This window comes from Nomascus leucogenys, chromosome 5 (assembly GCF_006542625.1).
Source record: "Nomascus leucogenys isolate Asia chromosome 5, Asia_NLE_v1, whole genome shotgun sequence".
Lineage (NCBI taxonomy): Eukaryota > Metazoa > Chordata > Mammalia > Primates > Hylobatidae > Nomascus > Nomascus leucogenys.
In genome coordinates this window covers 135,408,182-135,434,129 of record NC_044385.1, presented here as the reverse complement: position 1 = coordinate 135,434,129, position 25,948 = coordinate 135,408,182, and the positions used below count along the sequence as shown (strand labels likewise).

General features: G+C 42.9%; 1 protein-coding gene across 1 annotated transcript in view; it reads right to left on the bottom strand.

Moving 5' to 3' along the window:
- The window catches only part of MYO16 (myosin XVI), a 575,469-nt gene that overhangs the window by 62,105 nt on the left and 487,416 nt on the right, over positions 1-25,948 (bottom strand). Inside the window, exons 30-32 of the mRNA XM_030813681.1 lie at positions 24,062-24,308; positions 21,875-22,143; positions 7,473-8,579 (exon numbers count right to left, since the gene is read on the bottom strand). Of these exons, the coding sequence (XP_030669541.1) occupies positions 7,473-8,579; positions 21,875-22,143; positions 24,062-24,308 (1,623 nt within the window). The remainder of the gene's footprint in view (positions 1-7,472; positions 8,580-21,874; positions 22,144-24,061; positions 24,309-25,948) is intronic.

Sequence of the window (25,948 nt, the reverse complement as noted above, 5' to 3'; positions counted from 1 at the left end):
TTTATGGCCCTCAGGTTAGAAATTCTCTCCTCTTTGGAATTTCTTTCACTGAAAGTGGATGCACCTTCTGTCTCTTATATGGTCTGTGAGAGGGCAGAGGCAATGCCAGATTTGTTTATCAGTGTTTTGGATTTCCAGTAGCAATCCCTGTGCTTACATTAAGTACATGCTTATGGGATGACTGTAAGGGAATTAGCTCCACAAGTTAATGCAAGTCTGGTTTATAGGCCTCCTGCTTGCACAATTTCCCTGTATGAATTATTGGGCATTTATACAGAGAAAGTGCTGTAAGTTGTGAGAAAAATGTCACAAACATTCACGGCAAATCCTTAGGCATTAAAAATATATATTTCTAATTAATATAGGGAAAAAAGAGCTTTGTGCTCTTAACATAGATAAATTTGGTTACTGATACATTTATTAACATTGAAAGTTCATTTCGAAGTGTAGATGAACACAGTATTATTTCTACTAGACATTTAGGGGATTAAAAACAATGAAATATATAGCTGCAAGTCTCAGGCACAGGCTCTCTTGGCTACTGCAGAGAGGCAAAGAAATTAGAAAAAAAATCCTTTTCTTCCAAAGAGACATATTCTCTTCTTGTCAAGCCCAGGTTTATTAACATGGCAAAGGAAGAAACTTCACACAGCTCCTGCTTGCTTAATGTCCACTTAGTGATAAATGGAGGCCCCCCCTTCTCTGGGGATGTTAATCTAGTTTCCCCAAAGGACTTACTCGTTTGGAAAATGAGGAAAATTTTGCATTGATTTAAAATGGTTCTGGAATGCAGAGGAGCACCTCACTTTGTATGAGACAAGAATTCAGACAGTCGCAGATCATCAGCAGAAGAGCACATCAGTAAACTATCTTCCACACTTTTTCTAATTTTTATGAGCACTCCCGCCCCCAACTCCCCACACACAAATAAATCACCATGGGGAGAAATCATCAAGGGGAGTGAAAAAGATTTAACTGCTTCAGACAGGATAAAACACTACAAGACCTGCACATAGGCAAGAAGCCTAGGGGAAGCTAAGCTCTGCATCCCATTATGGGATGTCAAGATTTGCATAAGGCAGACTAATGTCTCATACTTCAGTCTCGTTTCAATGTGTCAGAGATTAAATGACGATAATGTTGGAACTTCTGTTTCAAACATCAGGAGCAGAGAATAGCAATTTGCAAACACCGTCCTGGAGCACATCCCAGGTTTCCATGAGTAATTCAGGGGCATTTGAGTCATTCTAAAGCATCCTGCGTCTTGTCGCTAAACAATGAATGGGTAACTGCACTTGATTTGGCATAGAAACATCTGAAACCCATACGATATTGACTTAGGATGCAATTGCGTGTCTTTGAATTTTGATCTTTCACAGTTAGTTCTACCTGATATAATATCTAGAATCTTTTTTTGTTGTTGTAGTAGAAGGGGCTGTCTGCAAGTGTTCCCTTGGAGAAATTTGCAGAGTCGCATTGCTTGGTGGAATGCTAGCCCAAGAATTATTTTATTTAGATCGTGAAAAATGATGCCCTGGCTTCGAAAATCAGGCTTTTGTCATGAATAGCAGCTTCATGCTTGTGAAGACTGAAATGGATTGATTGGTTTGAGTACTTATTAAAGTGCCTGAAGAATAAATGCTTTTTTCTTCCTAAAGAACATCTATGATAAAATATTTATAAATATTTAAATATATATTATTTAAACAGTTTGACATTGGTTTTCTTTTTTCTCTTCCTTTTTCCCTTTCTCTCTCTCTCTTTTTCTCTTTCTCTCTTTCTCTCTCTCTCTTTCTCTCTTTCTCTCCTTCTCTCTTTCTCTCTTTCTTTCTTTCTTTCTTTCTTGGCAGTGTATTGCTCTGTGGTCTAACCTGGAGTGTAGTGGAGCAACCACAGACACTGTTGAGGCTACACCCTCCCAGGCTTAAGCGATCTGCCCAGCCTCAACCTCCCAGGCTCAAGCGATCTGCCCAGCCTCAACCTCCCAGGCTCAAGCGATCTGCCCAGCCTCAACCTCCCAGGCTCAAGCGATCTGCCCAGCCTCAACCTCCCAGGCTCAAGCGATCTGCCCAGCCTCAACCTCCCAGGCTCAAGCGATCTGCCCAGCCTCAACCTCCCAGGCTCAAGCGATCTGCCCAGCTTCAACCTCCCAGGCTCAAGCGATCTGCCCAGCCTCAGCCTCTCAAGTAGCTAGGACAATAGGCGCATGCCACCATGCCTGGCTATTTTATCATTATTGTTTTTTTTTTGTAGAGACAAGACCTGGTTAGCTACTTTGCCAGGGCTAGTCCTGAACACCTGGGCTCAAGTGATCCTCCCACCTCAACCTCCCAAAGGGCTTGGATTATAGGCATGAACCACCATGCCTGGCTGATTTGACATTCAGATGCACTTAAAAATGATCCAGTGCCAGAGGAGGGAAATGGGCAGGAGTAGAGATGAAATAGGATGGGCCACAGAGAAAGTTCATTAATCTGTTCTTTATATTTTTGTCTATGTTTGAAATTTTCCATAAGGAAAACTTGAAAAACAATTATTTTGTTAAACAAATGGCCCTATGGAATAAAAGTATATTGTAAAAAAATTGTTTATAAAATACTCTGACTCCAAACTCAAAATGTTCTTATTCAGAATATTTATGTAATCAAATAAAATATTTGAAATTAATAGTGACTTCCATTTAGCTTATGTGATCATTATTAAGTCAAAATGCCACAAGAGCTAGTTCTATCAAATAGATTTATATGTCAGACTGCTTTTCATAGGTAAATTTTACCTCAAACAACTATTTAATCGCCACCTACTATATGCAAAGAAATACTGTACATTACAGCTTTTTTGTTGACATCATTTTTAAGTACCTGTTTAAAACTTATAAGCTAAGGATGCACTGTATCAGAATGTAATAAAACTGAATTTTTAAAAAATATTTTGAGTCTGATTTTCGTTAATTCGGCCTGGCTGTCTTCCACTTTCTTCTCCAGATTTCTGAGATTTTTGTCAAGACCCTATCTTCCTGATCTTTTTCAGTGAGTAGAGAATAACATGCTCATGTGATTTCACTTTATTCTGGATAAACTCAACCAGATGCTGAGATGCCATTCAGAGCAATGGAGCACCCTAGTGGCCTAAAGGAGCCAAGGACTCTCATTCACCATTTGAATCGGGTCTCATAGTTTTTGAAACCAAGCAACTAGAAATAATTAGCATAATAATATTAGCCACATCATCACATGAGATGGAAAAAAATGTTGTGAATTAATGGGATCTTTATGTCCAGAATGGAATAGACAATTAAACATTTAGTCAATATTAATTTTAAGGGCCAAGTAGCCTAGACACTGTATCCCAGAATTATACCTACCCATAATCAGTATAAAGTTCGTTTGGCATTCTTGAGTTTATGGGACAATTCTCTTCAACTAAACTCTTATGACTATTACTGGTTGCCCCTCAGTGAACAAATATTAATTTTAAAAGACTTTTTTTTTTCTGTCTCTTTTCTCTTGCTATTTGAGCAGCACTGCATAGGTAGCTAGGGCAAGAGATTCTAGAGACAGAGGTACTGCACTCAAGTCATTCTCTGTCCGGCATGAGCACAGTAGCTTTGAGCAAGTAGATTAATCTCCCTGTGCCCCAGTTTTTCCACCTGTAAAATGGAGATACGTGGAGCAGATGCCTTATAGTGTTGTGAGAATTAGATTATTCAGACAATGCCGGGCACACAGGAAGCACTACGATTCCTTGCTGCAAATATTTCTTCTCAGACTGCAGTCACATCCATCATCTGCACAATCATATCTTTCCTATATGTGTGTCCACCACTCTTAGAATCTGCATGGCTTTGTATACTTCAAATTGCATATCCAAGAATCTATAGAAAATGAACTGGTTTGGGCAACACAGAATTTGTGAAATCCTACATATAAGGCTACGGAATAGTAATGGAGTAGAATTACACAAGAAACAACCTTGCTTCCTATACACAACTCCACCGTACATTATAGCACATTATATTTCAACCAGAAATAACTAAAGTAGTGAATTACTGAGTGGTTTAATCTCCTCGATGTTACTGTTTCAAACAGCCAAGGAGAACATTTTGAACCCTTCTGCAAAATTTGTGCAATAATTTTCCCCTGTGAAAATTGAACAAAAACTGAACTTTAGTTAATTTAAGAACCCTGAAGGGTAAATTAGCCACACACTGTATTATTTGGTAAGAAAGCTATTTCATGGTGAAAATAAAAATGTCTTTAAGCATAAAGAAGGTAAAGTAAAAGATTTAAAACTTAAAAGAAATTCCAAAAAAGTCATTGAATTCATTCAGAAGAAAATGGATTACTGACCTCAGGATCAAACTATGTAAACTTTAATAGTCATATAAGCAGCCCCCGTGCTGAGTACCAGCACTGAATGCTTTTCCTTCCATAGCTTATGTTTAACCTCTCTGACATTCTAAAAGAATGGCCTGAACTATCCCATGAGAACATGACATCCAAACTTGTAAACTTATTTCACTCATCACAGCCCATAAAGAATTACACACTTGACCAGGCATGGTGGTTCACATCTGTAATCCCAGCACTTTGGGAGGCTGAGGCGGGCAGATCACCTGAGGTCAAGAGTTTGAGACCAGCCTGGCTAACATGGTGAAACCCCATCCCTACTAAAAATACAAAAATTAGCCGGGCAGCATGGTAGCGGGCGTTTGTAATTCCAGGTACTCGGGAGGCTGAGGCAGAACAATTGCTTGAACTTGGGAGGCAGAGGTTGCAGTGAGCCAAGATTGTGCCATTGCCCTCCAGGAAGAGCAAAACTCCATCAAAAAAAAATTATTATACACTTCTCAACTGTGTAGTTAGGACTCCCGTAATCTGGTGTGCGGGGATGACCTGGTCTGGTATTGCTAAGTTTTCTATTACTACAGCAACTGTGCCAGTGGCCAAAGTTGCCAATTCACGTATTTTTTAGAAAGTCATAAGTGGCTCAATCCAATGTTTTCAAATGAAAAAGTATTTCAGAAAAGCCCACAATAAGAAAATAGATGTCTTATAATTATAGTTGAACTATGTTGTACTTGAGATTTTGATGTGTGTTCCCAAATACTGGTTAATACCACCACAGGGAAATATAATTAGCAAATTTACACACTGTGCCTGGAGGGCTCACTATAATTCTCACTATCCTCTGAGGAGTAGACTTTGGGATTTCCAAATGATGAGGTTTGCCTAGAAATTCATTAATTTCACTTCCTTGAATAGAGTCAAGAAGAATTCACCCTGTTCCATTGTCTAGTAAAATGAGGTTCATGAGGTTTTAATAAACTTTTAGCTCTAAAAGCAAATATTAATTTGTTCATTTAATGGTTTTCTCTTATCCATTTTGTTCCTTGGAATGAAACACGATTTGTGAAATTCAAACATTCTGCTATTTAGAAGTACAATTTCATTTATTAATGGCCTATAATTAAGAAGAATTTGTTAGCTAAACAAACAATTAGCTTATTTGTCTGAAGAATAAATAGGGAGAAGGTTATTCATTCATTGTTAAAGGTTCTGAGCCTTGACCTACTTTTCACTTGTTCAGATTGCTTTCTAGATGTTCTAGTTTTTGTACCTAAAGTAATTTCGCTAATCAAATGATGAATGCTTACACATTTATGTATTTTCTTTTGGTGAAGGAGCAGGTTAATGCATGCATAAAATGTTACTACACTGTAGGTCAAAGTTTACTTCCAATCCTACCACTTAACTCTAAAGAAGATATTTAACCTCTCCACCGTGAAGTTTTCCAAGTATAAAATGAGAATGCCCACAGTTGCCATCTACCCTGTGTTACCAGTAGAGGGTCTTGACTGCAAGTTGTCCAGGTTCTTGGCGTTTTGAACAAAGAATTGGAAAAAACACCCAGCAAAGCAAAGAAAGAAGGAAGCAACGAAAGAATCAAAGCAGGGATTTAACTAAAACAAAAGTACACTCCACAGTGTGGGATTGGGCTGGGCAACAGCTCAAGGGCCCAGATACAGAAATCTTCTGGGGTCCAAATACCCCCTAGAGGTTTCCCATTGGCCACTTCATGCTCACCTCATGTAAATAAAGTGGTGGCCTCCAATCAGAGGCTGAAGTGAAGTTAAAAGATCACACTCCTGTGCAAACATCTGATTGGTTGCAAAAAGCGATGGAACATAGGCTAAGGTGAAGTTATAGAGTTGCATTTCTACACAAAGGAAGACTCTGCCTGCAGTAAGTCTGACCGGTTGCGGACAGCCAATTTCCCATCCGTGGTGCAGAAAAGGTGGGGGTTTGCAGAGGGAGTAGCCTCGGGTCCTTTTGTTACTTAGACATGGAAAGTTACGGTTTTCCTTTCAATGTAGTTATCGGGAGTCGACATGAAAGGGCCTTAGGTTCCTTGCCTCCAGACCCTATCCTCCTGCCTCACCTGGAGGGGAGTGGGGGAATCCAGTGCCATCATGATGGAGGAGACTGGTTATAATTCTCCTTAAGGAGAAGATCCTTTTCATCAATGAACTTCTTCCCCAAAATACACACCATTGAGAAAACATTTTGGTTTTGTATACAAACCTTAACATGTCTTTTGGAAGATGAAGACATTCTTTGTGATTATTAAAGGAATCTGTGCAAAAGCAGTGCCTTTGGCACTGAGGTCGTGTCATCTGAAGGAAGAGCCATGTGGTTAGCCAGTTACAAAAGACTGGCAAAAAACGTCGTCATGAAAATCTTATTTTGCCAGCTACATTCTTCTACAGGGACACAAAATAAATGTTTTTTAATGCAGGCAACAGCCTGTCATGGAGCGCACTTGAGTGGACTGATTTCCACCTGCAAAGCCCACTGTGGGCTGAGTCGCTGGATGAGAAAACACAGATAACGGGGCTGCGTTAGAGTGTTCCTTGGATGGCATATGACCAGAGAGAAAAGCAGTTCATCCCAAACAGCCCACAGCCGAGTGGCATTAAGCGCTGGGTAGTAACTGGATAGGGCAACATCCCAGACACTGCCAGGCAAAGCTAGATGGATGGCAAACTGCACACTCGGGGGTTAGCCGTGAACTGTACATCAAACGGAAATCGGCAATAGAAACTTACACAAAATACCACTTTCATGTTATAAGGAAAAAATATTTTTTTAAAAAAAGAAATTAGTAGCTAACATTTAACCTTGTTCTGTCGAACATTTATCAAGTTATAATTTATTAAATCCAGTTGCGGTCTGTGTCTTTCTATATCACGAGCCTTTCCTATCATATTCTGCAACATGGAAATATTAATTCCTACCTATTTGGTCACAGTGGGTGTATACGATTTTTTTTAAGGCTGATATCTGCTCTGAACGACCACGGCCATCACCTGAAACTTTACTATTTCACATCTGTGCGGACACGGATGTACACAGGTGCACGCAAGCACAGCGTCCATGCAAAAGGAGTGGGGGGATGTCTGCTCCGCTTACCTTCGGCTTCCCTGATTTTTCTTCCCGCCGCGGATTTCCGAAGCACACTCCTACCCGAGTTGAAGAGGCTGGCGAGCTCGTCCAGGGGGCTGCTGAGAGGCCTGGAGCTGGGAGGGCTGTAGGGCGCGGGGGGCGAGGCACTGGAGCCGGCCTTCCTGGCGTCGGCCCTGGCGGCCTTCACGGGGGAATATGGGATCTTGGGGAAGGAGCTGCAGGTCCCGGCCCCGGGGGCAGAGTTTGGCTTTGGGTGGACCTTGGGCGCCTCTGCGCTCGGCCCCGCTTTCCCCGCGCTCACCGGGGCGGGCTCCGGCGGGAAGGCCAAGTGCGCGCAGGGCCTGAAGGGCGCGGGGGGCGGCCCGGGCGGGGGTGGGGGCGGCGTGGACGGCGGGGAGGCTCGGCCGGACCCGTTGAACAGCGCCAGGCCGGGGGACGCGGGCCTGTCGCCGTCGCCCTTCTGGCTCTTGGAGTACTGCGGGGACAGCGGGCTCGACCCCTCCGACTGCACGGGGTACTTGAGGTTGGTCTCCAGGACGGGCAGCTTCTTCACCTCCAGGGGTGTCAGGGGCGACTCGTCGGAGGCGGGGGAGCAGGTGACGGGGGTCGGGGGGAACACCAGCAGGGGCGGCCGGTGCGGCAGCAGGTTGGGGAAGGGCGGCGGGATGTCGCACGCGTCCCCGGGGGGCCCCGCCGCCTCGTCCTGCGGCGCGCGGTGGAACAGGGGCGGCGATGCGCCGTGGAGCAGGAAGGAGCCCGCGCCCGGGCCGCCGTCGTCGGGCAGGCAACACTTCATCTCCTCGTACACGGACTCCCCGGGGTCTGGGCTATCCGGCCTGGCCGCGTGCCCCAGCATCTCGATGTACACAGGTTCGCCGTCGTCCTCGTCGCCCGGGGGCGCGGCCGGGGGCAGCGCGCACTGCGGAGTCCCGGGGGTCAGAACGCGCGCTGCTGTCCCCGGGGCGCCCGTGGGCCTCGCGTCCCCGGGCCGGGATCCCGATATCTCCTCGTAGGAGCCGCTGAGCTTGGTGTTGGGGCTGCGTTTGGGCTTTCGAGGAGGAATCTTCTTCATGGTGCTGTAGTCGTCGCTGTGCGGTCTGGGCCGGGCCAGAGCTGCGGCAAGAAAGGACGTGGTCAGTGGGTGCCAGGCCAGGCCCACGGGTGCCCACCTCGCCCGGGGCTCGCCTTGGAGCCACTGCCCCCGCGCCCCGAGAATCTCAAGGGACCGGGGCCTGCATATTCCTCCACCCACTCGGCTCCCTGGCTGAACCCGAACTCCCGAGACCACCCCGGCGAAAAGAGAGTTTTGATCTTGGAGAGGGAAGAAGACTCGCACCCTCGGAGGAGGGTGTCCAGTGGAACGTCAAGGGGTTCCAGTGAGGAAGGAGACCACCCCTTCTGCTGCTACCCACCCACCCCCCTTGCCTAGTTTATAAGACAGGAGAAAAAGGAGAAAGCAAAAAGTTAAAAAGTAACAAAAGTAAAATAAATAGCCAGACGACCTTGGTGCCACCACCCGGCCCTGGTGGATAAAATAATAAAATAATAATCACGTTCCCCACCCTTGCTCTATCTATTACGACCCTTTCATGTAGACCCCTTAAACTTGTAAGCCCTTAAAAGGGCCAAGAATTTATTTTTTGGAGAGCTCAGCTCTTAAGACACAAGTCTGTGGAAGCTCCGGGCCGAATAAAGCCACTTCCTTCTTTAGCCTGGTATCTGAGGAGTTTTGTCTGTGGCTCGTCCTGCTACACTAGGATGTCAGCCACCCACGGAGGCCGCGGAGGTGTGGTCCCTGGAGACGCAGTGGGGAAGGGACACTCAGGGATCAGGTGGTGGAACACACTTAGGTGTGGATTCTTAGTACCTAACAGGTGTGAAATAAGGCATGGGTTGAACTGGTCTTTATGATTTGAAACCCAGGAGACCTGGCCAATTAACTATTAATAGTGGCATATGGAAGCTTACTGTTGGAAATGGGTATGCGTGATTATTTAAATGATGTAAAATGGGCTGGGTGTGGTGGCTCACGCCTGTAATCCCAGCTCTTTGGGAAGCCTAGGTGGTCGGATCATGAGGTCAAGAGATAGAGACCATCGTGGCCAACATGGTGAAAACCTGTCTCTACCAAAAATACAACAATTAGCAGGGAGTGGTGGCAGGCACCTGTAGTCCCAGCACTTCGGGAGGCTGAGGTGGGCAGATCACCTGAGGTCAGGAGTTTGAGACCAACCTGGCCAACATGGTGAAACCCAATCTCTACTAAAAATACAAAAAATTAGCTGGGCGAGGTGGCGCACACCTGTAGTCCCAGCTACTTAGGAGGCTGAGGTAGGAGAATCGCTTGAACCCAGGAGGCGGAGGATGCAGTGAGCTGAGATCGTACCACTGCACTCCAGCCTGGTGACAGAGTGAGACTTGGTCTCAAATTAAATAAATAAATTAAATTAAATTAATTAAATTAAATAAATGATGTAACATGGGCAAAACAAAAACACTTGTGTGGATGGAGAGACTTTAAAAAAGGACTTTGTTCAAATGTCAGGGAGGACAGGTTTTACAATCAGTACATTTCAATCCTTAACAAAAACACATACTTAACAGGGAAACCAAGAGAATAACATTTCCCTAAGAACTTTTCAAGGGGAAACTTCTGAAGTTGAAAAAAGAAGCCATACTCAGAAAAACAAATAAGCATAATATTATTACAAGAGTGAATTTCAAAAGAGTTGGAACAAAACTACTGAAATATAAGTTTAAACCGATTATTGCAAATTAAGTCAAAAAAGAAATTCCACAAGACTTCTTTTTCTAATGCTTTTACTGTAAATTATAATAATGTTTTATTAAATAAATATAATTTCTCTGATAACAGAGATGTTAATTTTGGAAAAATTACCTCGAGTCTTAGAAATACCCAAACTCCCAAATCTTCAATTATTTTACTAATTTGGTATTTTCTGTATCTGTAGGAATTCTTGATAGAGGCACATCTGCCTTTGTTGAGTTCTTGAATTATTTAACTGAGGCAGCTGTATTCTTCCCTCTCTATGACTGTACATTTTGACATCAGTCTCTGTCCCCAGTTTCTGGGAGGCAATGAAGTCTAATGGTTAAAATTAAAGCTTTGGAATCAGAGGGACCTGGGTTCAAATCTCAGCATGACCTTTTATTCATTCATTCAGTCATATGCATTCAACCAGTATTTACTGAGATAAATTCATGAATAAAGAGAAGTTCCCTGCCCTCCTCTACCCTAGTGGAAACAGTCATACAACAACAAAAAAAGGAAATACACCAAATGAGTGAGTTCTACAGTATGTTAGAATGTGAAACAGGCCTTGAAGATGAGAACCAATAGGCCAGGCTGAGGGTCACAGAACTGTGTGTGTTTGTGCTGGGGTTGGTGGGGCAGGGTTGTAATTTTAGAAGAGCTCCTGGGCGAAGCTCTCTGAGCCTCAGGGTTGTCATGCATAAAATGGTGATATGAGTATGTATCTCGAAGGAATAAAATAGATATTGTAGGGAAAGTGCTTCGCTCAGTTCTCGACACACTGTCACCAGAAAACAACGGGAATCATTTGAATGGGAATGGAAAAGAACGAAGGTAATTTTTGAACTCAATGGACATCTTTCTAAGTCAGTATTATACAGGGTTCCCCAAAGCAGCCAACTTTTAAGAATAGAAAGTACCCAAAGTGTGCAGTTCTATAATTAATAAGCATTATTCCAGTGACTTTCAGTGGGCTAAAACATAGCAGCCCCTGAGCTTCTAGAAAGTGAATGAAGCAACCCAATTTTTAACCTTAAGATTACAGAGTTGCTCTGAAGATAGGAATAATTTAAAGGATTTGTGAGAGACTGTATTTTCCAAAGCTGGCTTCAATAATATTTTCAGCACCACATGCTCTTCCAGAACCTGGAATCTGGGAGGGTCTCTGTGTCTGCCCCAGTGAATACAATGGAAGATAATGTTGCCTGCTTTCTAGGGCTGGGACAATGACAATGCAGCCTCTGCCTGGCCCCTCCTTCCCTTGGACACATGTCTAGGGAGCCCTGACTTCCACTTCAGGTCTGTATACCCTGAAGCAGTCATGCTGTGGGAACTGCAGAGAGGCTACCTGGAGGTGAGGGAGAGCCAGAGGACTCTTATCTGCTCCAGCCCTCAGCTGTCTGGTTTCCCATCCCAGACACCAGACATGTAATTAACTATGACTTCCAGTGATCACAGCCACAGCCACTATCTGACTGCAGCGATGAGAGAGGCTCCTTGAGAACTGCTCGGCAGAGCCCAGCAAAATACTAGAACCGTGAAAGATATAATGACCTTTTTTTTCGGTGTCTCAAGTTACTAAGTTGGAGAGGTTTGTTACATAACAATAGGCAACTCATAAAAACATTGGTACCTGGAAGTGGACTGCTGCTGTACGAACAAAAACAAAAACAAAAAAACCTTAAACTCATTGAAGTTGCTTTGGGACATGGGAGGAGCTTTGAAGGGACCATCAGGGAAGCCTGGTGGCCTCAAGAAAGCTCTTGATGAGGCCTAAAGAACAGTGAGGAAGATGCTGGAAGCTGAAGGGAACAGAACACTTCAGCCACAGTACAAAGTTTAGCAATACTATCTCACCTGCAGTCATGTGGAAAATAGAAAACAGAAAATAAACAGGGTGATGTAGCTAAGGAGATTTCCAGGCAGTGTTAAAGTTGCCTCCTGGATTCTTCTAGCTGCCTAGAGTAAATCATGAGGATACAGAGATAAAGTAAAGAAAGAACTATTCACTATAAAGGAACAAGAACCTTCTAAGTTTAAAAATAAAATGGTTCTCACTGCCAGGCTCTTCAGATGACAAATAATTTGAATGTTAAGAAATGACTTCCAGCCAGGCACAGTGACTCATGCCTGTAATCTCATCACTTCGGGAGGCCGAGGCGGGCAGATCACAAGGTCAGGAGTTCAAGACCAGCCTTTCAACAATATGTTGAAAACTGTCTCTACTAAAAATACACAAATTAGCCGGGTATGGTGGCGCGCGCCTGTGGTCTCAGCTACTTGGGAGGCTGAGGCAAGAGAATCACTTGATCCTGGGAGGTGGAGGTTGCAGAGAACCAAGATTGCGCCACTGCATTCCAGCCTGGGCAACAGAGTGAGACTCTATCTCAAAAACAAAAAAGAAAGGAAGGAAGGAAGAAAGGAAGGAAGGAAGGAAGAAAGGAAGGAAGAAAGGAAGGAAGGAAGGAAGGAAGGAAGGAAGGAAGGAGAAAGAAAGAAAAGAAATGACTTCCAAGCAGAAATAAAATTCAGAGAATTTTCAGAAAAACATGATCTAAAGATGAAGTCAACACACACTTATGAGACCCTTCATGAAGTACACAGAAAAATTCAAGGAGGGGCTTCATAGGTCTTTTCAAGGAAGCAAAACCGCAGGTCTTCTAAGAATATCAAGGACATTGACCCACGGAAATACTCAGTGAGCTTCCAGATAGAGAAGAGATTATCTCAAAAAGATTTGTGGGTGTGGCTTTTGACGAATGAGGTGGATTATGAATTGATTCACAAGAAAGTCACAAAGCTTTTAAATGAATTGTATCAGTTTACACTGAAAGGAGCAGCGTGAACACAAAAATGAAGAAACGTTGGTCTCTCAAAATTTTGGCCAGGTGCAATGTGAGCCTGCAGTCCCAACTACTCCAGAAGCTGAGCAAGAGAATCACTTCAGGCTAGGAGCTCAAGGCTGCAGTGCACTATGCTCATACCTGTGAATAGCCACTGCACTCCAGCTTGGACAACATAGCAAGACCTCACCTCTAAACAACAGCAACAACACAACCCTGATAAGGAAGAAGCAGGCTGAAAAAACTACCAGCCCCAAACATAAGTCACCTCTTGTGGATTGGGAATTATTCGTCAAAAAGTGGGGAACCAAGATTCCAGAACATAGACCTAAGAGCTACGGAAAATTATTTCCAGCCTGGGAACCGAACTAAATCCTCATGAAGGCATAAGCAACATGCATCCAGCTCTTGTTCACAACTGCTACCCACCAATGACCACTGTGTGTCACCTGATCTTCCTCCCGTGTCTGAGCAGAAGCAGGCACCACAGTTATTCTCTACCTGTCCCTCTGGTGCATTTTGGTTGCGTGGGGGATCAGGCAACTTGTCTGTTTAGGCCACAAGTCTTCAGGTGGAAGAGGACACACTTGAGGCGTTGTCTCTCTCAGGAAATCGTACCGGAGGCACCTGTACATGTGGATCTGGTTTAGACGATGCGATCTGGCCCTTGAACCTGAGCCAGATGTGATAATGAAGGAGGCTTTAGGGAGTGTGGGGGAGGGGTGAGTATAGTTTGTATGACAGAGGGATATAAATTGTTTTGTCCAGAGGGTGGACTGATACAGATGGTACTTTGCAACACCTTGGCCACCACAGTATATCCTTTCCACAGGTAGAATCTGTTTCTCCTTTCCTAAACCTGGCTCGGTGTTTGGGACTGAGGTGATGGAGGGAACATGGCAGAAGGGAGTTTGCTCACCTCCCAAAGCTGGCTCCCTCAAAGCGATGCTGCATCTATTGCTTTCTCTCTCCCAAAGCACATGCCCCTGAAGCACTGACTCTCCCTGTAAGAAGTTGGATACCCTGAAGCTGTCATGCTGCCCAAGCAATGCAGAGAGACCACACAGACAGAGAGAGACACCCAAGGAGTCACAGTCCTCAGACGGCTGAGGCAGCAGACATGCCCGTGACGGGCTTTCAGATGATTCCAGCCACCTTGCTGCATGAAGGACCGTGAATGACAACTGCTCCAGTGATCTCTGTTGACACCCAGAGCCTCAGAGGGATAGTAAAACAATCACTACTTTATGTAAACCTGTAAGTTCTGGGTGGGTTGTTATGCAACAACACATAACTGGTATAGTATTCCCTCAAAGTTTGCTTCAGATGTGGTGAAGAGCATTTTTGCATTAAACAATTATAAATAAAAGTAGCATGTTTGTTAGGAGGCTGTTGAGAACCTGACTCAAGGGTCCAAAGCTTGCCTATGTGACACAGGACAAGTTACATCATTGATCAGTGACTTAATGCCCTTCTCTACATAGGGTCATGATGACAACCCTGCTAGGTAGGGCTATTCTACAGATGAAAGATACTTAGCTTAATGCCTGCACATGATAAACATCACTAAGTATCCATCATGATCGACATTATCACCACTACACAACCAGAAACTTACTGTGAGAGATAGAACTGTTCCTTAAAGTGTGGTCTGGGGTTCAGTAACATCAGATCACTAGAGTGCATTATCCTGTTCTACTCCTTAACAATTAAAATGGAACCTCTGGAGATCAGAACTGGAAATATTCATTCTTTATAAACTGAAATTAGAAAACCACAGTTAACAAATTAAAGTCTAATTTGGTTTGTGGCTACTTCTGGGTGTGTGTGCATGTGTACACGTGCTAAAAGTTCATTTGCAAATACTGGTTAGAGGGTTATTAAAAATGAATTTACATCAAGAGTTTTCTTATTTTTTTGTTCTAATATCGATGCATAAAATGTTTGCAACTACTTGATAAAGTCAATGAAATGGAGTAGGGAAGACAGTCCACGATCACAGAATACTTTTAGGGCAGGTTCTGAGATCCTAACAGGAGCTTAGGAATTAGACTACATTCTGAAGCCATCTCATTACATCATAAAGTTGCCTCTTATCTGAACTGCTGCAGAATGATACAGACATGTGTGTCACGTTAGGAGATCAACATTTTCTCCTATAAAATATTTTCCATTTGGTATTTTTGCTAGGGCATGTCGGTGACTTTTAAGTCATCTTCTGTGCATGAGTTATTTGGCCCCACTCTCACAAGAACAAAGTACCTGCATAGTTAATCTATGAGAAAAAGGAGGAATGAGATGCTTGTTCATCCAAAATAAAGTGTCTGCGTGTGTAACTCTCCTCCATTTTCCAACACTTCTAGTGTGACTGTGCTTAGTTTCAGAGCAAAAGCAAACGTAGCACAGAGCACAGGACCTAGGACAAAAAAGATGCTAAATTAAGTGCCTGCTAGCTGACTGCTCAGGCTGCACACATGAGTGGATGTAGGATGGATTTACAACCAGCTGCAAAATGGACAGAAAGGACTTCTACTGAGCTGTCATATATCTCACCCTTGTTATAACTTTTCTTTCCTGATGGGAGGAGCAGTTCAGGCAATACCATTGCCTTCCATGCCCCCATCTTTACCCTCTCGACTGCACTACTGCCCTCGATGCTGTTGGCATGCCCTTCCTGATCCTTTCGCAGTTTCCATGGACGGCAAGGCACTCTGCGGCCCAGTGTGCACCCATCACGTCCTCACTGCTGTGGTTGTGCTTCCTCTGTAATTTGTTTGACCACTTATCTCTCCCACTGGTCTGTCAGATTCTCGGGGAGAAGCCAGGCTCATGGAAGACAATTACTATTTGTTGGATGTACAACTGCGTCATAGGTGGTGAACGGTGCAATTGTGTTCTGTTATTCCCAGTAACACATTTCTCAGAAGAGCATTCACAGAAGACCTAATTTCTGTCCATTTTCAGGCAATAGAAAACAAATTTTTTTTTTTTTTTTTTTGAGAGGGAGTCTCGCTCTTTCGCCCAGGCCAGAGTGCAGTGGCGCTATCTCGGCTCATTACAAGCTACGCCTCCCGGGTTCACACCATTCTCCTGCCTCAGCCTCCCGAGTAGCTGGGACTACAGGTGCCCGCCACCATGCCTGGCTAATGTTTTGTATTTTTTTAGTAGAGATGGGATTTCACTGTGTTAGCCAGGACGGTCTCGATCTCCTGACTTCGTGATCCGCCCACCTCGACCTCCCAAAGTGCTGGGATTACAGGCGTGAGCCACCGCGCCCGGCGAAAACAAAATTTTTTTAAAGGGCTCCTGTTAAAAATATGCAGACAAATCCAGCCTTGACACATTTCAAGGGTACTTCTCGAACCTTGCCAAACTGTGCTCCCTCTGATATACTGATAGGAAGCAATTTCTCTTTTAATGAAGAGAGTGTAGAGAAATAGATTTCTGTAACAGGTATTCACTTGGTAAGTATTTGATGAGTGCTTACTATGTGACACATGTTGTTCTAGAATGAAGACAGAAACAAGAGAGTAAAGAAAAGACATAAACTTATTTCCAAATTAAGCCACAGAGCTGAGCCATCATTGTGTCTACACATGTAAACTGCATTTTGTGGAGAATGGAGTTGTACATCAATTTTTGAAAAAACAATTATGGGTTCATTAAGGTATGATTCCCAAGGAGGGGACAGCTGGAGTCTGAAGTGGGGGTGAGTGTTGAAGCGTCAACATAGAACGGTGAACAGTGAGGACTAGAGCTGCCTGAGAAAAGCTTGCTTCTGCAGTTTCACCTTGAGCAACTGTCACTCCAAGCCAGGCACAGCACCACTGACATCACGACTTAATTGCAAGTCCCACATTTTAGGATTTAGTATCCATTTCACAGATGAGGAAACTGACTGTCAGAGGCTTCATCAACAACAAAGTTATACGCACGTAACTTTGCTGAGCACTTGCTATGTCCTGGGCAATGAGGCTTTAGAGTCCTTTGCTTCTTAACTCCCCAGAAACAGCCCTTGCCATGTATCTGCTGTTGCTGCTACTTGATATACATGGGCTTGGAAAGACTGAGTCACTTCTTCAAACTCACACGCATGAAATGCAGGCTTAAATTTAACTTCAGTCAAGAGACAATTCGAGAGAATGTTAACCGTCTTTGGGAGAAAGGCTGCACCCGGTGTGTGAGGAATGAACTCTGCAGAACAGCACTCCAGCTGGGAGGCCCCAGCCAAGAGGAAGTGAAAACAAGGCCCTGTCTTTCCTTTCCTAGCCACTATTTGCAAAGAGCAACTGCAGGCTTTTATTCAATGGCAAAAACCACAATTCCTTTTGCACCGACCTAACAAAAACGTGGTACTTTTAAAAAGTTGTCTCACCAACATGGCACGTGCATACATATGTAACAAACCTGCACGTTGTGCACATGTACCCTAAAACTTAAAGTATAATAAAAAAAAAAGTTGTCTCTAGCTTACTGATAGTTTGCAAAGAAGTGTTAACATTTATTGGCCTGCAAAATTGTTTCACGCTTTCGAGGCACAAAGGAAATGAGAAAAAATTGCTCTCTATACTGTTTTCCTTCACCACAACCATTTTTATTGGGTGAAGACCTACCAGGAAAGACATGTGCTAATAAGAACAAGAATAAATACAAAGACAACTTTGAAGTGACTTTGGTGCTGGTCACCCCACAATCCTTGGCCCTTGGTCTCCAATCAGATCTCCTTTCACTCTATAACCATCTGAATTGATTTGCAGCTTTATTTGTAAAGGGAAAGAACTTGAACTTGATTTTTTAACATGCCAAAAAGGATGGCTCACGTGCAAAACCAATTTCAGCTGTAGTCCTCGATCCTGTGAAACCAAGGTTCACCAAGCATTTTAGAATAGTGATCAAATTTTCTTCCTATCTTTTGACAGAAAGGAGAATAATTTTGTGACATGTTACTAGGTGCAAAAAATTCAGTATCACCGCTTGGTAGACACAAAGGGATTTAGAATCAGGGTGGTCTAAGAGAAGCTTCTGTGATGATGGAAAAATTCTACACCTGTGGCTACTGAGTACTTGGAAAGTGACTGATGATGGAGGAATGAAATTTAAAATTGTATTTAATTTTATTTACTCTAAACTTAATTGGCCACATGTGCCTAGTGGCTACTGCATTGAACAACAAAGACTTAGATTATACTCGGATTGTGTTGGACTGAGGGAGATGTCTTAACATGCTAGGATCAATTTCATCACTGTCCTAATTCAACCACCTTCAGCTCCTGACATAATGGCACAGAAGGGACCAGAACCCTGTCTGACAGCTGGCTTATCGTGTGTGGGTGGAGCTACCTTTGAGATCATGGATTAGAAACTCAGACCACTGGCAGACTAAGTGGCTAAGCTTCTGCGCTGGCCCTCTCTGACTCCCTAATGCTGTAAAAACTAATCAGCAAGCATGCTCAAGCAGATTAAGCTGGTTAATTGTCTTATTCTTAAAAATATACAGTATTGAGAGCGCATGCCAGAATGCAGAAATACATTTCTAGTTGCAGGAGATCAAAGACTTTCTTTTTGTGGTGGTGGTTGTAAAGTAACCAGCATGAAGAATTATGTATTGTAAGAAAGAACAGATAATGTAGATGGTAAAAAGGAAACAATGTATACACTTGCCCTTTGACAAGCTTCTGAAAGGTCTGCTCACCAGGGTGGGACGCAGTGGACCAAATGCATCTCTAAGTACCTTATAGTCACATATGAGACAAAATTAGGATCCAAGAAACTAAATTTTACATAAATATCTTGCATGCCTAATGCTATCACATGATGTATTTTGATAGCATGTAATAAGGAATTTAAGAGTTATGACAGCTGTCTTCTTTATTAATCTTTTTTGGGGTCACTTTGCTTTCATATTATGTGTGTGTAGATATATATATATGTGTGTATATATATACATGTGTATATATATATACATATGTATATATATACACACATGTATATATATATCTCCTATGGTTCCTAACTTTTATTTTAATTGACTTTTTTTTTTTTTTTTTTTTTTTGCTGCCCATAGGAGAGAGCTCTGGGGTCAGCTTCTTCCTCATTATTTGATCTCCCTTCATAACATGTGACAAAGTGGTCCCCTCATTACTCCAGGGCAGTGGTGTTTTAAGGTGCACACAAACCTTTAGCTGTTTCTAGATGTTACAAGGTATTCTGAAGCCTATTTATGCAACTTTCTAGAGCCTGTTTGCAGGGTTCAAGCTTGGATGGGGCTCCATTCTGTATTTGCTGCAATTTTCCATCACATTTCATTACTGTTTTTTCAATGTCTGATACTATCTGGAGTCTTGATTTCCCACCCTCTCCATCTCATCGGTCTTCGCATTTTAGATACCATCTTCCTCACTCAAGCTGCCAAAAATCTTTCTTGTTATTCTAATCACACCTTTTTGAGATATGGGCCGCAAATCTAACATGGAGGCCTGAAAGTAGGAACAGCGGCAATGGGACACTACCCGCTTTCTCAGAGAGGGTGCTGGTGGCTCCCTCAGATCCTGGGCTTCTCCTGGTCTGTGTGGCACCGGGGGAGAATGCCTCATATCTTTGGAGGTCCTGTTCTCATTTATATCTAAGCCCACATCAATGTCCTCTTTGAAGACTTTCCTATGGATGATCTCATCTAATGTCATTTTACAGATTTTCTTGTTGTCCTTATCACCCGGACTCTAAGGACACACATTTGGACTCTCCTCCCCAAAGTCTTAGGAATTTCTCCTCTACTTTGATCTAAGCATTGTTGAAACATGGCTCATATACTAAGACAGTAACTTTTTGTAAGTAAAAAATATCCTAAAGGTCTATTCTTTCTTAATGCCACTAATAAAAAACACTTTGAAGAGTGTACAGCATGGTGACAATAGTTAATGACAATATATTGTATTCTTAAAAAATGCTAAAAAAAAAAAAAAAAAAAAAGGCCTGGTGCAGTGGCTCATGCCTGTAATCTCGGCACTTTGGGAGGCCAAGGCAGGCAGATCACTTGAGGTCAGGAGTTCAAGACCAGCCTGGCCAACATGGTGAGATCCCGTCTCTACTAAAAATACAAAAATTAGCCGGGTGTGGTGGCAGGCATCTGTAGCCCCGAGGCAGGAGAATCACTTGAACCCCAGAGGCGGAGGTTGCAGTGAGCTGAGATTGTGCCATTGCACTCCAGCCTGAGCAACAAGAGTGAAAGTCTGTCTCAAAAAAAAAAAAAAAAGAAAAAGAAAACTAAAAAAGTGGACACTAAGTGCTCTCGACACAGAAATGACAGCTGTGTGAGGCATGGATTTGTTAATTTGCTAGATTTAACCATTCCACAATGTACATATACTTCAAAACAACATGTTGTTCGTGACAAAAACATACAATTTTATGTCAATTAAAAATAAATTAAAAAAAAAAATAAAAGAAGTTGGCTAGGATGGACTTACTGCTTCAGTCCTCTGCCCCATGCCTTCCCACCATCTTCTTGGTGTCAGTCATCCCAACGTTTGAGCTTATGGATTTGCTGTGTTTTTGTATTTGGGGTCATTTATTTGCTGAAGGAACTGTGTTTCATCCTGTGCTCTTGGATATGATTTTCTTTTTTTTTTTTTTTTTTTTGAGACGGAGTCTCGCTCTGTCGCCCAGGCTGGAGTGCAGTGGCCAATCTCGGCTCACTGCAAGCTCTGCCTCCCGGGTTCCCGCCATTCTCCTGCCTCAGCCTCTCCGAGTAGCTGGGACTACAGGCGCCGCCACCACGCCCGGCTAATTTTTTTTTTTTGTATTTTTAGTAGAGACGGGGTTTCACCGTGGTCTCGATCTCCTGACCTTGTGATCCGCCCGCCTCGGCCTCCCAAAGTGCTGGGATTACAAGCGTGAGCCACCGCGCCCGGCCTGGATATGATTTTCTAGCGAGTTCTACCCAGCCGTTTCATTTAGAATCTGAACCTCTCTTCCACCCTGTCCTACTACCCTGGGTCTATGTATTTCTCTCAGCAGCAACAATCCACTTCTAAAGTATTTACTGTTTTATTATGTTTACCCAGCTGTTTTGCCACACTAGAATGTAAACTCCATGATGAAAGATATAGACATGCCTAGCATAGAGCCTGATGCATAGCAGGTGATCAGTAAAATCTGTCACATTCTAAGTGTTCCGCTAAGAAGCACTTCCTTTATTTTTCACAATTCTTAAAATTAATATTTAAACAGTAATTGTCTCATTACTGATCTATGAGATCTGGCTGAGAAGAAACTGCTATGTTCCCTTTTGAGCATCCCTGTTTCTAGAAAATGGATGCAGAAACTTTTATAATCTAGTCTCGAAAGTTTTCCTAACAGAAGTTTCCTGCACGATGACTCTCCTATGGGTAAATAATTTCACTTATCATATGATGAAGCAGTCTTAATTTTTTATTAGATTGTGATCACTGGAATGCCTGATGCAGTTTTTTTTTGTTTTTTTACTTTCTCATTGGTGAACCCTTACATGGACTAGCTGTCGACTTTCTGAATTGATTTGATCCTGCTCTTTGGAGGCAGCGGAGGGGATGGGAGTTAAGGAAATGCCATGTAAGTAGCTTTTCCCTAAGAGGCTTAGAGATTTGAATAAATATTATTTATATTTAATGATTAAGAGCTGCTGGCAAGCCAACAATTGGATTTATTTCTATTAAGAATACATTAGGGCCACAGTACTGCCTTGGGCGCCCCAAGGCGAAGTCAGAGCATACGCGAGCCCGGAACACGAGGCCGGCTCCCTCCCCAGGGCTGACCTTCGCTGGCCGCTTCCCTGGCCGCGGAGAGACAGGCGCTCACAGCCTCATAGGAAGCACTCAGCCGGGTGTTGGGGTCCCTCTTTGGCTTGGGCGGGGGCTGTTTCCGTGGAGACGGGAGGCTGCTGCTGTCATCCATGCTGAACATCGAGTGCAGCGAAGGAGACCAGATGGACGGGCCAGCGAGGCACTGGCCCAGGCCATCCACGGCCGTGCAGACTGACATGGAGCTGGGGTGGAAATGCCTGGGTCCAATCTTGTCTTCGGTTCTTAGGGGGAAACAAAACACAAACAGCACCACGCCAGAGAGGCCCAGATGCATTATTCCGGTAACAAGGAACCTGCTCAAGCAGACATAATGACGGCTTTTTGGCAAGCAGCCCTTCCTGCTGTGGCTGGAGGACGTGTGCAGCCCTCTGGTGACCAGTTGGTCCAGAGAAGGCCACCCGTCCTCTGGCTTCGGCTTTGTGATGAAAAGCACATGAGCCCGCGGGATATCCATCATGATTACTTTTTAAACATTCTCACACAAACGCAACACTACTTAAGGGCCTTCGCATTTTCCATCAGGCACTCACTGAATGAATTCTTCACACTCTGATTATTAAGCAAATCAAAAAACCAGAATTTCAATCTGAATGATAATTTCTGGCAAATCCATCTTAATAGATAGAGAGTTACTGATGCATCAAATGCTGGGAGTTCATCACCATTTCCCCTCGCAAAAGGAGGACAGACTCTCAGAAATTTACATTTCAGTGTCCTCTTTCTCCCCATCACTCTCTTTCTTGCCATTTAAATTCTCCCAGAAATTGTTTAATTATGTGCAGAGCTATTATTTCTCTTCCTTGACTCCGTATAGTTGGCCAGTGCCAAGTAAACTGCTGGTATTCAGTAAATAAACAGACAAATACTTCTTCACTTAATTTTGTATCAGGAAAATACATACATAATCAAATTGAGAAATTGGGGTGGCCGTTTAGTTCCAGCAGAGAAAATAATAAATATTATTTCGGAAGTCATATAAAATTAATAGTTATCTTGCTTAAAAAAAATTTCTTCTGGCTTCACATGTCAACGTAATCATGTGCTAGCAAGATGCCAATGCATTCACTCTACAAGGAGTTTCCAAGCGTTTGTTTTTATAATTATATCTTTCTGTGGCAGAACACCAACAGGGCTAGAATCTACCACAAGGCAGAGCCAGCCGCCCATGTAGAAAATGAAATAGCTGAAGATGAAAGCATGGCACTCAGTGGATAATTTGTTTTTCCTGTAATGTTTAATTACAGTCTTTTTTTCTGTACAAAGGGGATTTTTTTTCAGTATTTAATCACTGAGATATTTGAAGCTAATTAACAAGATACACATTGCCATTTCCACTTTAATAAAAAAAAATTGACATCGGCAGAAATGGGAAAGGAGAGTCATTTTCACTGAGAAACAACAAGATATTACCGAGTTCCTATAGCAAAATAAACATCTCCCTGACAATGGATTAAGGTCCAAAGGAAGCAGCTCCTTGCCCTCCCTCTTAGGGGTGTTGTGATTCACCGGTGTCTTCATCGTTCACAGAGAGAAGAGAATGATCAAATGGAGAAGGACCAGGTGATCTTCACGTTTCTGTTTTAAGCTAAGCATCTAAAGTGAACTTTTAAATAAAAAGCTTTCCCCAAAGCTTGCCTTATTGGTAGAGAGATGTGACAGTTTACACAGGGATATATAATACACTTACAATCTGTCTGTTGAGTTCACTTCTTTCATGTTTTCAGAGTGGTATCTCCATTTTTTGGGTCAGATTTCCAGAAGTTTCTATAAGCCAGCCTTTTATCCGTAACACTTGTGTAAAAATGTCAACAGCCAAGCTATATATTTTTGCTAATACAGAAACAGTAAATGCTTCAGAACTAGAGTGTGCTCGAGGTAGTTGAGCGACACAAGCACGGCAGGTGAGGCAGTCATCATCACATATGAATGGCGGAACACAGACAGCCTTGAACTCATGAGAAGACCGCACAGGAAAGCATCTTTTTAGACTGCTGCCATTTCAAATAACAAACCACGCATGCCTGTTCCTGTAACTCCTGTCATATTTGATTGAACTCTGCATTAAGGGCTATTTGAATTTTCATGACTCCATTGAATCAATCACAAAGGTAATTAAAGTTGCATGCTCTCTGCCTTTACCTTTTGCTTCCTTCCTCTTGCATGTTCCTGACCTCTAACTTCTCTTTATGGTAGGGAGCGTTCATTTCACTACGGAGCCGGTCATTTTCCCGGGCAATGTCTGAAGCATTCTGAATGACCAGGGCATCGTAGGTTTTCAGCCCCATGTCCTCTGTGTTCTGCAGAAAGCTATTGATAGAAGTCACCTCTTGTTGCCTGATGTTCATTTTCTGAAGCAGGTGCTGGCGTGCTAAAAATCCTCTGATAACTTTTATGGAAGAATCATGGGTCAGTAAACGGAGGAAAAGTAAAAAACTCAGACATGCACAAACAAAAATCACAATATACTCATCTCTGAGCAGTTACAAAATAAGGTACATTTAACCCAGAAGAAGAATTTATCTAAATCAGCAGTGATAACACTGAAGGGAAAGCTCTTTGACCTGAATGAGATCTTGCAGGCAATATACTGATGATAACGGCCTCCGCATTGTTTTTGGTAACACAAGCTGGACTTTGATGGACTGGAGTTAAATCAATGGGAAAGAACTAGGTCTAAATCCCACAGAATTTCGGGGTGTGCCTCCAACTGCAGCATTTTGGGATGCTTGGGATGCGTGAATCGTCTTTCATTACATCACATTATTACATAAACACCTAAGGCTTATGGGGTTTGTCTTTGGAAATATCATGCATATATTGTTTCTAAGATTATGATTTAATTCTTAGAGAAATTAACACTATATTTAAGACTCTGGAAAAAGATTGTGTATAAATATAGGACATCCATCCTGCTCTCTGGGAAAGGACGGCTAGAAAAATGTGTAAAAGTTGGGGGAAATGAGTGAAAATGCTTTGAAATCAATATGTCAGTAACAAATACAAGAATTAAAAATAAAAGACCACCATTTAAAGGGACTTCTGTGAGTAAGACACTCTACTGCATCATTCAATTCTGAAACTCAATGACAAAATATACTGCTATCTCAATTTCAGACACAATGGCACTTCTCTTACTGAAACGAAGAAAGTTCCTCCAGGTCAACACAACCAAGGAATAGTATAGCCAGGGCTCATATGTCCCCAAGCTTAGGAGGTCAAACTACATTTCCTTAGCCTGCAGTTACAGGGACATAATCTCTAACTCTCCAGGGGGCAGATCACCAACCAAGAAAGTCACAGGGAAGCATATTTGCAATCAGTGTTAGAAAGAACTTTCTAACAATTAGCACAGGGTGGAAGTGGATCAGGCTGCCTCATAAAAGAGTTGCTTCCTGGGCCCTGAGTGTGTACGAGGCCAGCACAGTGACGCCTTCTCATGGGTGAAGTAGACAAGTGCAGGTGGAGGAAGTCTGATTAGAGTCTTTTCAAACTTTATGATTCTGTCTTTCCCAATTTTAAAAGTTTCTAGGATTATAAGGAGTTGGTTAAGATTATAGAAGAGTTATAATTTCAGGAAAGCCAATGTCTGCAGCAAAGACACTTTATTCTTGCCCTTGGGAAAGGAAGAAGCCTATAAAATATTAAGTGCTTTAAAATAGTTCATGGCTATAAAATAACAAATATGAGGGGTACCTATGATACTGACTTTGATGTCTTTACTTGAGTAGCTGGTGGAAAGTTGAACGGAACGTTCTACTATGATGGCTGAACAGGAAAATAATATGTGGATATCTGAAATGCCGAAAGCGTTTTTTTCAGATGGCACTACTAAAGGTTTAGTTACGTTGGAATGCAGTTGCATTAAGTTAACTGTAAAACAGTCATTCTGAAGTAACCTAAAGGAAAAATGTTAAACAGTATGAGGTACAATCAGACTTCCAGGACTATAAAATGTGGAATAAAGTGGAGACGTATGAACCATGTGATGGGCACCTTGAGTGAGAAAAAGGCAGAAGACTTGAAATT